At 45.5% G+C, this 16,393-nt stretch overlaps 1 protein-coding gene across 3 annotated transcripts in view; it reads left to right on the forward strand.

Annotated features, from left to right (window-relative positions):
* Positions 1 to 16,393, forward strand: part of AOAH (acyloxyacyl hydrolase) — a 69,145-nt gene that overhangs the window by 45,170 nt on the left and 7,582 nt on the right. For all 3 annotated transcript variants that reach the window (XM_418835.7, XM_004939531.5, XM_004939533.5), the window contains exons 16-21: positions 971 to 1,045; positions 7,344 to 7,516; positions 9,861 to 9,919; positions 10,000 to 10,059; positions 11,635 to 11,731; positions 14,669 to 14,745. In XM_418835.7, the coding sequence (XP_418835.4) occupies positions 971 to 1,045; positions 7,344 to 7,516; positions 9,861 to 9,919; positions 10,000 to 10,059; positions 11,635 to 11,731; positions 14,669 to 14,745 (541 nt within the window). The remainder of the gene's footprint in view (positions 1 to 970; positions 1,046 to 7,343; positions 7,517 to 9,860; positions 9,920 to 9,999; positions 10,060 to 11,634; positions 11,732 to 14,668; positions 14,746 to 16,393) is intronic.

The raw sequence follows: 16,393 nt of genomic DNA on the forward strand, positions 1-16,393 counted from the left end.
GATGGGATTCTGAATGCTGACTTCAGGTACAGAAGTGTGTGTGCGGGTTCTATGCCCTCAGATGGAAGCAGCAGAGCCCTGCAGTGAATGCATTATCCACAAGTGCCTCAAGAAGCACAACTTCATCAGGCCACGGTGCTCTGAAGTGCTGTCTATTTCCTCTATGGTACCAACACTCATTAAGAGAGAAAAAACTCATTAAATGTGGATATTACCAATTCCAAGGCTTTGATCTGAAGCCAGTGGGGCATTTCCATGGATTTCAGGAAAAGGTTGAGCTTTTCCTTAAATCTATCCTATGGGTCCTGATTTGTACCAGTGCAGACCGACATGGGCATGCCTGGAGTGTTATCCCTGTATGGATATGACTGAGTATCTACCAGACAGTGAGAGGAAGAATCATTCCTTTTCAGATGAATTTGATGGCCATGAAATGGTTGGGTTTGGTTTAGCCTTCTCTATGCTGATGAAGTTCACTCCTAAAAGATTTACATTTCTCCCCTGCAGAAAAAAAAACATTATTGCATCATTTCTCTCTAGTGCTGAACTTCAAACCGCATCCTAATTTGATCTTGTGCCCAATCCTATCCATAAATGTAGTTGTCAGCCATACATATAGTCTTGTCCCATCTCTAATTAAAGACTTCACAGCTTGATGTATGTCTTTGCCCTGAAATGAAACTACTTGATTTGGCTTCTGAATAGTACAAAGATACAAAGCCAGCAAGAAAGGCGATGAAAGAGAAAAATCCATAAGGGGCAAAAGGGACAAGGAAAAAAATAATATGTGAGTACCCTGATTAAAATATAAAACTACAGAAAAGAAAAAAAAAAAAAAAAACCTAGAACCGTAGTCACCTGAGCACTGGCAAAATCTGGACAAACTACTTCCAAGCATGAACTCATGCAGCATGTGATTCAGGCACTCAGAATGTATTTTCCACTAATATGCTGCTGATTTACCTTTCAGCTTGGCCAGGAACCAACTGTTGGACAATCCAGCCATAGTTATCTACGCTACAATTGGGAATGATGTCTGCAATGGGTAAGGTGAAAATCAAACCAGCTTTTATATGGCCGTAAATTTGGTTCTTTAGAAGAACCAAAGAAGAGGAGGCTCAGGGGAGACCTTATTGCTCTCTATAACTACCTGAAGGGTGGTTGTAGTGAGCTGGGGGTCAGCCTCTTCTCTCGGGTGACTAGTGATAGGACGAGAGGGAATGGCTTCAAGCTGCATCAGGGAAGAGTCAGGGAAGATTCAGGCTGGATGTTAGGAAATACTACTTTTCTGAAAGGGTGGTCAGGCACTGGAATGGGCTGCCCAGAGAGATGGTGGTGGAGTCACCGACCCTGGTGGTGTTTAAAGAGCATTTGGATGTTGTGTTGAGGGACATGGTTTAGCGGGAACCATTGATGAAGGGCGAATGGTTGGACTGGATGATCCTGTGGGTCTTTTCCAACCTTAGCGATTCTATGATTCTATGATTAGAGTACTCGTTGCTGCTTTGACATTTCTGTCTCTTTGCTTTAGGCGTCCCCTCAGTGATGTTTTGCTTTGCTGTTGATGTTTGGTCTTTGCTTCATTCTTATTGTTCTGATGAAAATACCAGTTATCTCCTTAACTGCATCCATTGTTGCTCCCTACCAGCCCTTATTTAGAGCTTGTCTGTCTTTCTTTTACAAGCCAGTGATAAAGTGACCAGAGTCGTGTTTGAAGTTGAATATTTCTTATAAAGCAAATGAAATGAAGTATCACAGCAACAGAATTAAAAAAAAATAGCATTTATGAGCATGTGTATCCATCTCGCCCAGTGCGCCATCTCCCACCAGATGGAGTAGTGTGCCAGGCCTACCTTTTTTGAAGAACCACAATGTGGTCTCCTGTCAAGGTTGATTTCCATGCTGCCTCTGCTGCACACTGCCTGCAGGCTTTGTTGTGCTCTCCTGATGGCTTTTTTTTTCTTTCTGGCTTTACTCACATCACAAGCTCAGCAGGACAATGAACTGAAGCCTTCCAAACTAATGATTCTGGCACTACCCATTATGAATGCTCACACGGTTGCCCCGCGGTCACTGTTTTGATACTTCTCTTCCTCCATTAGTGACAAAACTACAGCCCAGAAAGTTCACACCTTGCAAGCAGGCCAATGGACAGCACACCCACACCCCAGCAGCTTTGTTTTTGCAAGTGGTCTGAGAGGGCACTCTGTCTATCTAACATTATTTTCACCATAATGGATCTTCAGATTTTCTCTTAAGCCAGACTCACAGTTTGACCTGGCGGGCAGCTAAGCACCACACAGCTGTCCAGTTGCTCCCCAATACAGTGGTATTGTGGAGAGAACTGGGAAGTGCAAGAATTCACTGGATTGAGATATGACATTTTAATAAGCAAGAGAAGGAAGGAAGGAAGGAAGGAAGGAAGGAAGGAAGGAAGGAAGGAAGGAAGGAAGGAAGGAAGGGAGGGAGGGAGGGAGGGAGGGAGGGAGGAAGGGAGGAAGGAAGGATTATGAAAAAACTAACAAAAACCTCCAGTAACAACAAAAAGAATGCACAACACAGGTGATGCCCAACACAATTGCTCACCACCTTCTGACTAATGCCCAGCCAGTCTCTCCAAGCATCAGCTGCTCCCCAAACCAGCTCCGCTGCTTTTATTGCTGAGCATGATGCCATGTAGTATTGGACAGCCCTTTGGCCAGTTTAGGTCAGCTGCTCTAAACTTTCCTCTTCCAGCTCCTTATTCCCACAACATGAAGAGCATCCTTGGCCCTGTGCAGCACTGCTCAGCAACAATTACTGTGTTATCAACATAATTCTCATTTAAATCCAAAACACAGCACTGAAAATTATCTCAGCTGAAACCACGACAAAGAAATGAATCTGATTTAGGCTGATACTTTCAAACACATGTTTTAATATATGATCGTTGCCTTCTCGGAGGAGCCCTCCCTAATACATCCAGGACAAGTCTGAGGTTTCCCCCTACTGCCCCCCAAGGTGACAGTGTTCCCACACTCTTCTCTGTCACCTAGTACAGCCCCTTCCCCCATCATATCTAGTTTAAAGCCTTGCTAACATGCCCAGCCAGCTTGCTCCCTCGAATATCTGTGGTCCTTCTAGACAGTCAGCTCCCATCCGTTGTCAGCATTCCCCCTTTCCTAAGGCTGTGTGCCAAGCCATAGTACCCAAAGCCCTGAATGTGACATCATTTGCAAAGCCATACATTCAGTCACCAACTGAAAGAACAGGAGAGAGCACTACTTGTGCTCCCAATCCCTTCCACAGTCTTCCCAGTGCCCCAAAGTCCCTTTCAATTGCCCGAGAACTTCTTTTGCCTACCTCTTCATTTTCAATGAGGAAAACTAGTAAAGGATAATAATCAGAGGTCTTGACCAGGCGAGTGATGTTCCTAGCACCATTTCTCACCCAGGCTCCAGGCAGGCAACACACCTCCCTGTGGGATGGGTCTGAGGCATATGGGGTCCTCGGTTCTCCTCAGAAGGGGGTCCCCTATGATGACAGCCTTTCTTTTTTTCCTGATTGATGCTATAGCAATACGGGGAGCAGTCTGACTACCCCTGGACAATCTCTCCTGCGTGTGTGGACCTTCACCCACATCCACATCCCCCAGTCCGTCCAGCTCCAGAGCCTCATACGTGTTATGTAAGGGCACCTGGGAAGGTGGGACAGGCTGAGAGGCTGTCCGCTTGCTGCCCCAAACAGGGACTTGTTTCCATCCCTCAATGTCTCTGAGGTTACCCCCTCCCATCTGACTGTGAGAGGCTGGATGATCCCCTGTTGCGTGAAGAGCATCTCCCCCTCACCCTTCCCGTAGGGGTGGCTGAGTGTGAATCCAGTAGGGATGGCAGAGTGTGACTCCAAAACATGCTGGGAGAAGATCTCTTTAAGAGCAGCCTGCAGAGAAGGACTTGAGGGTCCTGGTGGATGAGAAGCTGGACATGAGCCAGCAGTGCGCACTTGCAGCCCAGAAGGCCAACTGTGTTCTGGGCTGCATTAAAAGAGTAGTGGCCAGCAGGGAGAGAGAGGTGATTGTACCCCTCTACTCAGCTCTTGTGAGGCCCCATCTGGAGTCCAGGCCTGGGGCCCCCAGTACAGGAAGGCCATGGAGCTCTTGGAGTGGGTCCAGAGGAGGGCCACTAAGATGATCAGAGGGCTGGAGCACCTCTCCTATGAGAAAAGGTTGAGGGAACTGGGCTTGTTTAGCTTGGAGAAGAGAAGGTCCTGGGGAGACCTTCCAGTACTTGAAGGGAGCGGCCTTCAAGTTGCTTCCCTTCCAGTACTTGAAGGGAGCATATATACAAGAGGGGGGACGGCTGTTTATGAGGGTGGATATTGATAGGACAAGGGGGAATGGTCTTAAACTGAGACAGGGAAGGTTTAGGTTAGATATTAGGAGGAAGTTTTTCACACAGGGGGTGGTGACACACTGGAACAGGTTGCCCAAGGAGGTTGTGGATGCCCCATCCCTGGAGGCATTCAAGGCCAGGCTGGATGTGGCTCTGGGCAGCCTGGTCTAGTGGCTGGCAACCCTGCACAATAGCAGGGGGATTGAAACTCAATGATCATTGTGGTCCTTTTCAATCTAGGCCATTCTATGATTCTGTGATTCTGTGATGCACATATAGGTCAAGTCTCCTTCTAACGCTTTTGAGGGCTCATCTGCAGACTATATAATAAAGCTGGAACTATTATGAAGGCTGTCATTAACACATCCCCATTTCAGTGGTCTTAAGCTTTGCTTAACAGCACGTGCTTGGGTTAGAACTTTGCATGTTGGGCGCTGTGCTCCAGACACAGATGGACAAGAACTACTCAGGGCTCTCTCTGCCCTTGCAGTGCCCATGAGCCATCTTGATGTGTCTTCTCCCAGGTTTAGCCCAGGCTCTGCTTAGCATGTATTCAAACTCTGCCATTTTGCTAAAATCACTGCTTTTCCCTCTGATTTATTCCTCATTCTGCAGGTGAATCCTTTCACTTCCCCTGCCCCTAACACAGCTTTCTATTCTTGCCTGAAGGAAAAAAAGAAGCTCTCCACTAATTTAAATCATTTCAACCTTATGTCATCCACTTGTATGTTACAAAACAGTATTTGTTACTGCTTTGTCACGGTGCCCATTACCTGCCAGAGACACTTTTGTCTGCTCTGACTCTCTTTTCTGTCTGTTTTCCTCCACAACATCCATAGCATCAAAAGGGTTGGTAGCTGCAGTGATCCCTGTGACTCCAGTAAAGGAAATACCGCAGCTGGTATGGAAACATCATGCTTCCACTGAATGGGATGGGGAGCACAGCAGGATGTTTTAGTCATCTGGTCACTCTATGGTCTGATAATGCCCAAAGAGGTTAAAGAGGATGCACAGCATCCAGAATGCCTGGCTTTAAGCCACAAGCTAGACAAATAAAAGCCTTTTCAGGACATCTTTGAAGAGCAGTAATTGTGTCTTTCTGGCTATATCCTGTATTTTACCTTCAGACAAGAGAGCGATGCGCTGAGCACACTGGAGACACAATTCTTAGCCAAGGCATGGTTAAAATGCACATATTTCATGTGAAGGGCAGAGCAGTGAGTTACATGGATTCTTGTGGAGGAGGGAGATAAAGAAACTGAGTGTGTGGTGTACGTTCCCAGTAGTGTCCACACTCTGAAAATAATGAGCACCACCAATTGCAGACACCACGCTGTCGCTGCACCTTTTTTTGGTTGTGCTTAGTGCAAGGCAACCTTCTCCAGCCTCTCTTTTCCAGCTTTGCAATTACAGCTTCTGCAGCAAACACAAGGGTGACAATGGCCCAAAAGTGGAGACGAAGAGCTGGAAATGCTTTGTCCAGATTGCATGAGGCTGTCTCTGTGCGGTACCTGTGGTTGTGGGACATCCATGAGCTGCATGTGTCCATCCATCCATGCATCTGTGTATTATAGGGGACCAGGGAGCTTTCCCTAAAATAGCCAGATCCAATGCAGGCAGCCAAACATCCTGCCACTAATGCCACTTGCTACATGCTGGAATGATGATACCAGCTTCCAGAGGTTCCAGAAGTTTTAATTTCAAAGCCTGGCACAGAGAAGAAATGTAAAGAAATGCATGGAAACACCTGCATGTCTTCAGTGGGAAATGACAAGAGAATGTGGAGCTATGAATGCCACATCAGTTTCATCTCCCTCTGCTGTATTTACTTACTGTTGCGACTTTACATCAAAGCAGTATTTTGAAATCAAGTTTTGTAACACCAGCAGGTGAAAAATGAAATAATTTAAGGGCAAAATTACAGCCTTATCTCAAAAGTATTTTGCTTGGGTGGCTGTCACAAGAATGAGCCTGAATCTTACTGCTGTTTTTCACTTCAGAAATTCTCAGATACTGCAGAAACACATGCTGCAATAAAATCAAAGAATAGGCCCAGGAAACTTGTCTAATTACTGTCTTGCAGGCAAAATGTAGCCTGGTAAGGAATCCCAGATCCTTAATGGAAAAACATGGCACTGCCACATAGGACTCAGTCCTCCCCAGAGTACAACCATTTCTAGTGCCTCAATACGAAACACCAAAGGTTGTGAAGGCTCCTGCTTTTGCAGGATGCTCACCAGCAAGTAATCCTGCCTAATTTCTCAGCAGTTTAGTCATCCCCATCTTGAGCTCGCCCTGCTCTTACTCATGAGGAAGCTGTACATTGGCTATATGGGGCTCATGTACTTTGACAGGGAATAGTCTCCAAGCCTCTGTACCACGTGGAAGGCTTGGGGTGCTCTTCAGATAAAGGATTCTAGGAAAAGGCCTTTCCTTCTGAAAGCTTTGGTCAAGCTGAGCTGCAACCCCACAACAGGACCAGCATCATCTCCCCAGCCCTATGGAGATTACCTGTCTGGGTACACTTCCTTCCACTCGTCATCACCTGTTGATATGAGGCAATAGCACTCAGGAGAGATCAGGCGAGTGCTCTTTATATAACAAAGTGGTTGTTTTATTAATATAACAAGAGCAGTTTTCTCTAGGAAGCCTGGGGGAGTTTGGCTTGTTTGTTTTTCTTATGTAAGTTGGAATTTATTTCAACTTCACAGGTCACTCCACAAAACAAGACTGCATGCCCTCCTGTGTTTTTAACAGTGAGAAGGCTTTTGTTTGTTATGATGAATTTCTGCATCGCTCATTATTATGGCAATAACAACAAGAGTCTAAAGAGCACTGTATCACTTCTATGAGGTTTTATTTACCTAACCTACTATGGAGGAACAGATAACAAGAAAGCGCTGCTATTGCACGTGCCTGTTTGTAGGCCCAGCATTGCCTGACACAATGCCCTGTTTGCACTCTCTTCTGCAGGAACCGGGACACACTGGCTCACATGACCACCCCCAAAGAAATGTTCTCCAATGTCATGCAAGCTCTGCGATACCTGGACTCCCGGCTTCCAAACAGCAGCCACGTGATTCTGACAGGCTTGGTGGATGGACGCTTTCTCTGGGATAACCTGCACAACAGATATCATCCTCTGGGTAAATATGAGATGTTGTGGGGTCCTATTGGTTATTACTCACTCATGTTTCCTTCTTTCCCTGAGTAATTTATGAGTCTATTGGCATATTTCAAGCAAACCTAAATAGTGGAGATCTGGAAAATATGAGATTGCCTGTGCAGTTGGATAGTCACCCCCGGCATGGAATAGAGCAGCTAGAGGGCAGATCCCTAAACCTATGGTGCCCAAACCCACTCAGCACCAAACCATGCTCAACACAAAATGTGGATGTGGAAACAAGCTGGGTACCTGGTGAACACCTCCACTCTCTGACTGATGGATGTCTTGGTAAAACTAGGTGTGGACCAGGGCAGGATTAAGCCAAGGAGTTGCAAAAGACTGAGTAGATACTGGAGAAATAAATCTTCCACAAGCACTGGGGTGACTGCCATCTCCTATTCTGCATGTAGGTGTGACGACTGAAACTTCACACCAGAGTAAAGTTGCCCTAAGGTGCCTTGAGATAATGTTTGTTCTTATTATCCCACAGTCAATAAAGGAAAAACACAAAATACTTCATCCAGGTAGCAAAGAAACTTTTTATCGAAATACCAATAACAAAAATCATAAAACCATGACATTTTTACATGTAGCAAAAGTGTATTTGGTGTTCTCCATTCAAGTGTAGGCATGAGGAACTGTTGTGGCCATTCTGTTTCCAAGTTTCAGACCAAAAGTATGTTCCTTCTGATTTTTGGGTGAAGAGACCCTTCTTGCATCTGAATAAGTACGAAGTTGTTGCCATATTAGTCTTCATCAGTAAAGGAAGAGAAGAGAAGGTAAATCACTTCATTAAGATGGTAGATTATATCTTCAAATAATTTTGGCTAATTGAGCTTTCAGGAGGCTTTGTGCCTGATTTCCTCAAGTTTAGTCATCACCAGAGGCCCCATAGCTTCTGCATGATATACTGTGGGTCATTTTGCCCCTCAAAAGTACACTCCTTTTCTCAGGAAGTCTGAAGTCTCCATTTCTATTGTTGTTCTATGAACCTCCCCCTCTACTCTGCCCAGGTGAGGCCACATTTAGACTACTGCATCCAGTTCGGGGCTTCCCAGTTCGAAAAAGACAGGAATCTCCTAGAAGGAGTTCAGCGAAGGTCAACAAAGATGATAAAGAGCCTGGAGCATCTCTCCTATGAGGAAAGACTAGCTAACCTGGATCTGTTCAGTCTGGGTAAAAGAAGACTGAGAGGGGATCTGACCAACGTTTATAAAGATCTAAAGGGAGATGGGAGGCAAACGGATGAAGCCAGGCTCTTCTCAGTGGTGTGTAGTGATAGGACAAGGAGTAATAACCTAAAACATGAACATAGGAAGTTCCATACAAACGTGTGGAAGAACTTCTTTATGGTAAGGGTGATGGAGCACTGGAACAGGCTGCCCAGAAAGGTTGTGGAGACTCCTTCTATGGAGATATTCAAAGCCCGGCTGGACACCTATCTATACAACCTATTACAGGAAGCCTGCTTTAGCAAGGGGGTTGGACTTGATGATCTCTTGATATCCCTCCTAACCCCTGTGATTCTGTGATTCTGTGATCATCACCTTTTCTCAAATTAGCACTGTACTGCTATCAAGTGAAAACGTAAGGAAAAAGAAAAAAAAAGGAAATCCCCCATCCTTCTGGCTGAGGGGGAGTCTACAATAATAATTCTTCAGTCACACAAGTGCACTTCTTTGCTTGAGTGCATGTTTATCACAGGGGCAGTTCCTCTACTGGATGTCTAATTATCAAAGATAACACGTAGCATTTTTGGCTCAAGCCAAACCAGGAGCGATTAGCTATAGGGCCGGTTGGCAATTTTTCAGAGGGCTTCAATCACCTCAGAGGGAACCAATTAATCCTCAGCAACATGTTTTGCAGCAAGATATCACTTCTGGCAGATCTTCCGACAGGTTGCGAGGAGGTTTCCCTGTTTGGCAGCCCATCAGGCTCTACCAGCCGTCACCCTGGCTTTCTGCCAAAATACCCACCTGGGCTCGTGTAGACCAAACCCATCGGCTGCAGCAGCCATTCGCACCCCAGACTCCCCCAGCAGACCACGTCAGGACCTGGCACTTGGGACTGTGTGGGTCTGGTACATTCCCACCAGCCCTTGATGTTTGAGCTCTCCTGCTGTTGTTCCCTGGCTGTAGGATGAGATAAGGAGTCACACTTGTACCTTGTTGCTCCTACAAAGCAGCCCGAAGAGCCCATTTCATTTGGGTGCAGTTCCTGGAACAGCATTGACAAAATCTGGGGATGTGTGGAGCCACAAAGTCAAGTTACGGCAGTACCTGTGGCCACCGGGCATGCAGAGCTTCCCTCTCTGTGTTTTGCAGGGCAGCTGAACAGAGATGTCACCTACAGCCAACTGTACTCTTTTCTCAACTGCCTTCAGGTAAGTTCTCCCTTAGGAGCACCCATGCCCTCCCCTCTCGTTTGCTTGCCACTGACTCCCTGCCTCCCCTGCCCACCCAGGTGAGCCCCTGCAGCGGCTGGCTGACTGCCAACGAGACCCTCAGGAACCTGACCTCAGAGGTAAGGAGAAATGATACCTCTGAGTTTGTTGTGCGGTCCACCCTCTTGCCCAGAGAATCTTCCATGCTCTACCCATGAATCTTGTATAGGATCCTAGAATTATTTACACTGGAAAAGATCTCTAAGACCAGCATGCCCAACTATCCACGTGACCTACAAAGACCTGCCACTAAACTGTGTCCCTTAGTGCCGTGTCCACAAGTCTTATTAATACCTTCAGGGGTGGAGACTCCAGCATCTGCCAGGTCAGCCGGTTCCAATATTGACCACCCAGTCTGTGATGAAATTCTTCCTAAATACCAGGTGCCTTCTGTTATACAACCTGATGTTTTCACTGAAACAGCACAAGATGCCCCAAATCATTTCACAACGGCCAGAACAGATAAAAATACATCATTTGAATGCAGAGCAACTAAAAGAATATGCAACATCTCCATATCGAAAGAAAGCTTACACAGAAACTGTGTACTGATCTCATTCATTTTGCTTTAGTCTTTTATATGATTATTACGATGCTGGACTAAACCTGGTATCCCAAATGCAGGACATCAGAACACTTCTTCTTCCATAAATGTGGGTGACAAGATGTGGAATTTTCTGTGCCCATCCTTTCAAATATCCCACAGACTCTCAGAGCACAGCACAGCTAATCTGTGTTCATCTTGTGATCCCTCAGCTGTCCAAATTCGTTCTTGAAAGATGTGATCTCCCTGGGGTCTCCATGATCTTCATGAGACAAAAACGTTCAGTCTTGCTCTTCGAGAAGAAATTCTTTGATAAGGAAACTGCTTACAGGCCAGGGACTGTGAGCATGATAAGCTGATGGCACAGGTTTTGCTGGCAGCAGGAGCAAACCCCTGCCTAGGGCCTGCACTGATGTCCCTCAAGCACATTGCTCCTGGTGGCATGGTCAACAAAAAATATGGCCTTAATCTTGCCAGGGTTTGCATACGTTTTTCATTGGATGCTCTGTCCCTCTTGACTTATTAAGCACATTCCTAAATCTTAGCAGGATTGTACTTTATGTGTTAGCACCAGCACTACAGGACATACAGGGCATGTAGCCGCTGTCCATGAACAGCTCTATGACTGCAGGGCATGAATCAATCTCCCTTCTGGCTTCCTGTCTGAAACTAATTGTCTGTGTTATCATCCAAACTGTACGTGTTAAATATTTAGGAGATCTTAATCTCTGTTATGGCTGTAGAATTTACCCTGGATTTATCGGTTGGGTCAGCAGCTGATGGAGGCAATTTACTCCTCTGAGATTAAGAGCAGAATATGGCCTGTCTATCTGAGCATTAGTACCATTGATATAGCAGCAGGAAGATAATGGGAAAGGAGAACGTTTAGCCTCTACAGAAAGTTTGTCTTCCTTAAGAGGAACTGGGCTGCTACTCATCAAAAGGCCCCTGAAATGAGAGAGCCTAAATAGTTATCCAGGAGCAGGGCCACTGCTAAAAGAAATTTCTGGTAAAATTGCTATGTACCATGTTAATCTTATTATCTGAGTTGGTACAATCTACAATGGCATAGTGCATTGTGAGTTGTCACTACATTGCCTGATTTTTGCAGAGAGCCTTACAACTTTCCAATGTCCTGAAAGAAATCACCAGAACTCAGAAGTTTGCCAACTTTGATGTTTTCTACATGGATTTCCCACTGAAACAAAGTAAGTGGCTTTTCCCTCTCCTCTCTCAAGTGGTGCTCAAACCCCATGCCAGGATGCTAACCCATCCCAATGCGTTAGCTCTGTCCCAAGGGCAGGTTTTCTCAGTCAGTTTTCCTCCCTGACAAATGCAGCCACCTTCCCTTAGCTCAGTGCTTCCAAAAGCATCTCCCTCAGTAGGAACTAGCTTCTCTCCTGTGTTTCCTTCTGCAACAAAATACCACTCTACACTGACTTGAGGGACTTGCAACACTCACCCTTATGTGATCTTAAGTCACACTATGTAAGCATATTCCCTAAATCACTTTCTTCTGCTGCTGACACAGTACAAACAGAACTTACAGTACCACATATCACAAGGAAAGCAGAAGCACTCCTGAGAAATCCGTGGTAGAAACATTCTTGTCACCTCCCTGTGGGCAATGGGGTCGCTGCCATACACCTCTTCCCCACGGTGACTGTCTGCACCCCTCAGCCCGCAGGGCCGAAGTTCCAGTTTGACCATCCTGGGGCCTCCTCAGTAACACGGACTTTTAGATTCTATATACAGATAATAATTAAATAAAAAATCTGATCTGCATTTCCTTATTTTTGTATTCACCAAGAGGTCCTGCTTGAAAAATTATGCCTGAGGACCATATGTTCTTTTTTTTTTTAATGACATTTTAAATCTCAGAACATAGACAGCTAGAAGTGGAGCCATGAAGGGACAGAAGCAGCTGGCAATACTTCAAAGTGTACATCTCTAACACCTCTCCCAATCAGAGTCTGCCCGTCCTCGGAAGCACAAGGCTGCTGAGGCACCGAGGACTATTGCAAAAGTCTCAGCCAGAGCCAAAACCCATCAAACTCACAGATTTATTTTATTCTCCATGACCCAGTTCTGGGAGCTGGGCTGGGTCTCATGCAGAGCACACGGAGGAGGAAGTAAAGCTTAGGGGATGGGATTTTTTCCAGCCAAAGCTGAATCTCAAAGATGCCGACCCCACTGTCAAGCTAGATATCATAGCAAAGAGTTTCAAGGTGGCCAAGTGTTGGCTAATTAATATCTAACAAGACATTGGGATTTGGAACAAACTACCTGCTGGGTAGGCAAATTACTTTAATAAGTTAAATTTGCTAACATTAGGTAATTTATTTGCTTTCAGAAAAAGAAACATTTGATGTAATTTGCTGCTCTTGATTACACTGCATTAAATAAATGAGGCAAACGAACATACATCCACGTACAAACACCATCTCTGACAGACACTCTGCAAAGTTTCCTGCAGCCCTGGAGCCGGTGATGTGCGCTTCCATTACTAAAGCTGTCAGCTCGTGGATGCACTCAGAAGCGAGCTGAGGCTGCTGACCTACTTTCTGCTCTCCTCTTGAAGCAAACGCAAATCCTCCCCTGGACTCCCCAGACATCAAATATTTAGCAGTGGTTGCATGCTGTGGTGAGGACAATAGTTCTATGTGGGCATGTGCCAGAATGTACACAGCCACTCCCAGCTTTCTTGGATGGAGCCTTCTTGGGTATATAGTATTTATTTGGGATTTAGGTGGACATTCAAGTTGAGATGTTGCCTTCGGCTTAAGAACTCAGTGGTTATGTAAAGAAGTGGTGCAGTAACACGGTCTGGTTTTGACTTCTCCAGGTGTGGATGTGAGCAAGCTCTGGCCTAGCCTAGCCTAAGAAATAGACACTTCTAAGGCAATCGCTGGATGCTCTCAGTTGGTACCTATTTGTCCAAGAACAGCTCTAGGATTTTTGGAGGTCAAGTGTAATAATAGACAAAACTGACCTTTGTTGCCAGAAATTTTGCTCACCTTGCTGTTTCTGGCACTGGAAAGGGAGTCTGTCTAAAGTAAAACACAATACACAGCCTCATACCCAATGTAAGACAACATCTATAAGGCTTGGGCAAGCTCATGCCATGTGTGTCGTGTGTGAGCCCAGTCCCTGGTGTAACATAGGATGAACATTTCATTATGCCCAACATACTACAGTTTTGAAATAAACCTCTGAGCCCTGTTCTCCAAAACAAGTCACTTTGGTGTTGAATGAAGCATCATCATTACATTCCTATAGTTAAAGCAGGAATGCTGCCAGTCTATGAATTCAAGGCCAGAATGAAGATACAAGCATCGCTTCTTGCCACAACAGCCAGAGTCCATGGTGGTAATTCTAGGTCAAAACTGTAGCACTTGAAAGGAGAATATATTTCTCCTGACAGGATGCCCACATAACAGTTAATCTATCATTATAAAATAAAGTATCAAATTTACAGTCTGTTAATGCTACATGCACTGGTCCCATGGTTGATCACTACAGCCCTTTTGAAGAAGGCGAGCTTTTTGCTTCTCTAATGGCTCTGGGGCTCACAGTAGAGCATCATTTGCATTGACTGTCATGCTTATGTAATTCAAAAGGTTATTTTGTTGGAGTTGAAAAAGGCCACTGGGAAGAAACGTAACTGAAAGTGACATCCCATTCCTGCAGACATCAGCCCCTGTGAATACTGTGTTACCATCTCTTTCTCCAAAAAGCACTGTTTTCTTTAGCTTTTCCTTTCATATATATATTTCCTGCTCTGCTGAAGCTGCAACTAAAGTGGAAAATATGAAAGTATTACATCAGTATTAAATAATTTATAGCTTTACTCACTACAGCACTGGTCTTATTGGAGGGAAAGGGAATTGTTTTACAATCATTTACGTTCAAAGCACTTCCTTGCTTAAATATTTCAGATTTTAAAAAATAACAATAAAATCTTAAATACTGCCCCAAGGAGATGGAGACTGCATGCAGTAATGGCTCTGACAACTTTATATAAATTATCATAATCTTCGCTCAGCGTTGTTGTGAGCTTAAAAGTACTGTGGGCATTTGGAGGAGGATGGGGGGGGTCCTATCTCAGTGCAGTGCAATAACCCCTCCTCTTTTGTGCTCCACAGCAGCCGAAGAGTGGCACAGGATGGGCGGTGAGCCCTGGCAGCTGATCGAGCCAGTGGATGGCTTCCACCCCAGCCAGGTAAAATCCTTGAGGCGATGGCAGCGAGAGGTGTGGAGAGTGGGATGCCAGTGTCTGCCTGCGGTGTCTGGTTGTCCTGCAGAGGGGATGGTGGACTGTAGGATTTCTCTTTTCTAAGACATGCTCATTCTGTCCCTGCCCCTAACCATGACCATGACCATGATGTTGACCCTGCCGGTGCCCATGTTCATGCCTGTTTCCCATGTCCATGTCCTTTTCCCATACCCTTTGTCCATGTTCATCCTCCAAGGCCACAGATCCCCCTAGAAATATCCCACATCAAAGCATTCGTTTTGAAGCTATACATGTAAATTAGTTTATGCTCTGTGGCTATGTATTATGAAGAACTTCTCTCCCCATTTCTTTGCCTCCAAGGAGGAGTGGCAAGGGAAGGTTTGCAGTCAGAGGCGGATGAAAGGAGAGGAGAAACAGTAGCTCAACTGTAACCCCGTGCTTGGGCTCAGTGGTCTTGTGCTAGGTTTGCCTAGTTTTCATCACGTTTGCTTTTAGAGTACTCCTTTCTGAACCTGTACAGTGTTTTTAAGAGCAACCAGCTCTTAAGTCAACTTAGATCAACTACAAAAAAAAGTGATTCCTCTTCTATAGCTTCAGGTTTCAAACACACACAAATTTCGGAACAAATACATACTTGAAAAGTGAAGCAAAAGAGTGTCCCATCTTCCCAATACCAACCTGTGTAAAACTGTATGACTGCTCCACAAATGACAATACCACATCATTTTTTCCCATCCTCAAAAGAATTTAGGAGGGGGTTTTATGATGGAAGACAACACCCCACATACGTTCACTCCCACACCATCACCAAGTAACCCAATGCAATGCCAATAGAAAAGAACTCCTAGGAAAGAGTGGAGAAGCATTTTATTGGGCACACATTCCAAGAACTGCATTCCAAGCTGCATTTCAGCAGCTTCCCCACTAACTGTCTCTTCAGCCGGTGAAGAGCTGCACTGGGAAATCCAAAGCCAAAATAAGTGTTTTCCTCGATATCCTTTACATCTGTGATGATGAGGTGAAGCAAATTTGTGCCTGGCTCACCCTTGCCATGCCAAAAAAGCTTCCTGTTCCCAAAGTGACTCTTTCATGTCAGCATTAGTGCCTGCTTGGCTACCAGGCACTGCCACAAGATAGCTGCAGGGAGATACAAGTTTGCAGCCTGAGGACGTGGGGAGAGTGTGCCTAGATTTTTTGCTGTGGGCCTTTTGAAAGGAAGTAATTAGAGAAAACTTGGCAAATGAAACGGGTGTGAAAACAGCGATGAAATCAAGCCTGTTTCCAACCATGCCATCTGGGGAAGCTGCACACTGAGAGAGCCCGGAGGTGTGCAGATAAGCTATTTGTGGTGGTTTTACACCTTAACCTGAGGGTGTACACGTCCACCAGCAAGAGGCCACCACAAGAGCCAGGCTCACCAGTTCACAGCCTTTCCAACACGCTCCTGCCTACACCCTGCAAGACAGCATGGCATGTAGCCGAGCAAGCATTTGTCTTGAAGGGAACCTTCCCAAGCCAGAAGAAAATGACAGAAGGGCATGGAAGGGCAGATGCAAGCCTACACACATCCAACTGCTGCCGTATTTTCTCCCCCCAGGCCCAGCATCCTACCGTCATTACCATCTCCCTCTCC

Source organism: Gallus gallus, chromosome 2, assembly GCF_016699485.2.
Source record: "Gallus gallus isolate bGalGal1 chromosome 2, bGalGal1.mat.broiler.GRCg7b, whole genome shotgun sequence".
In the NCBI taxonomy this organism is placed as follows: Eukaryota; Metazoa; Chordata; class Aves; order Galliformes; family Phasianidae; genus Gallus; species Gallus gallus.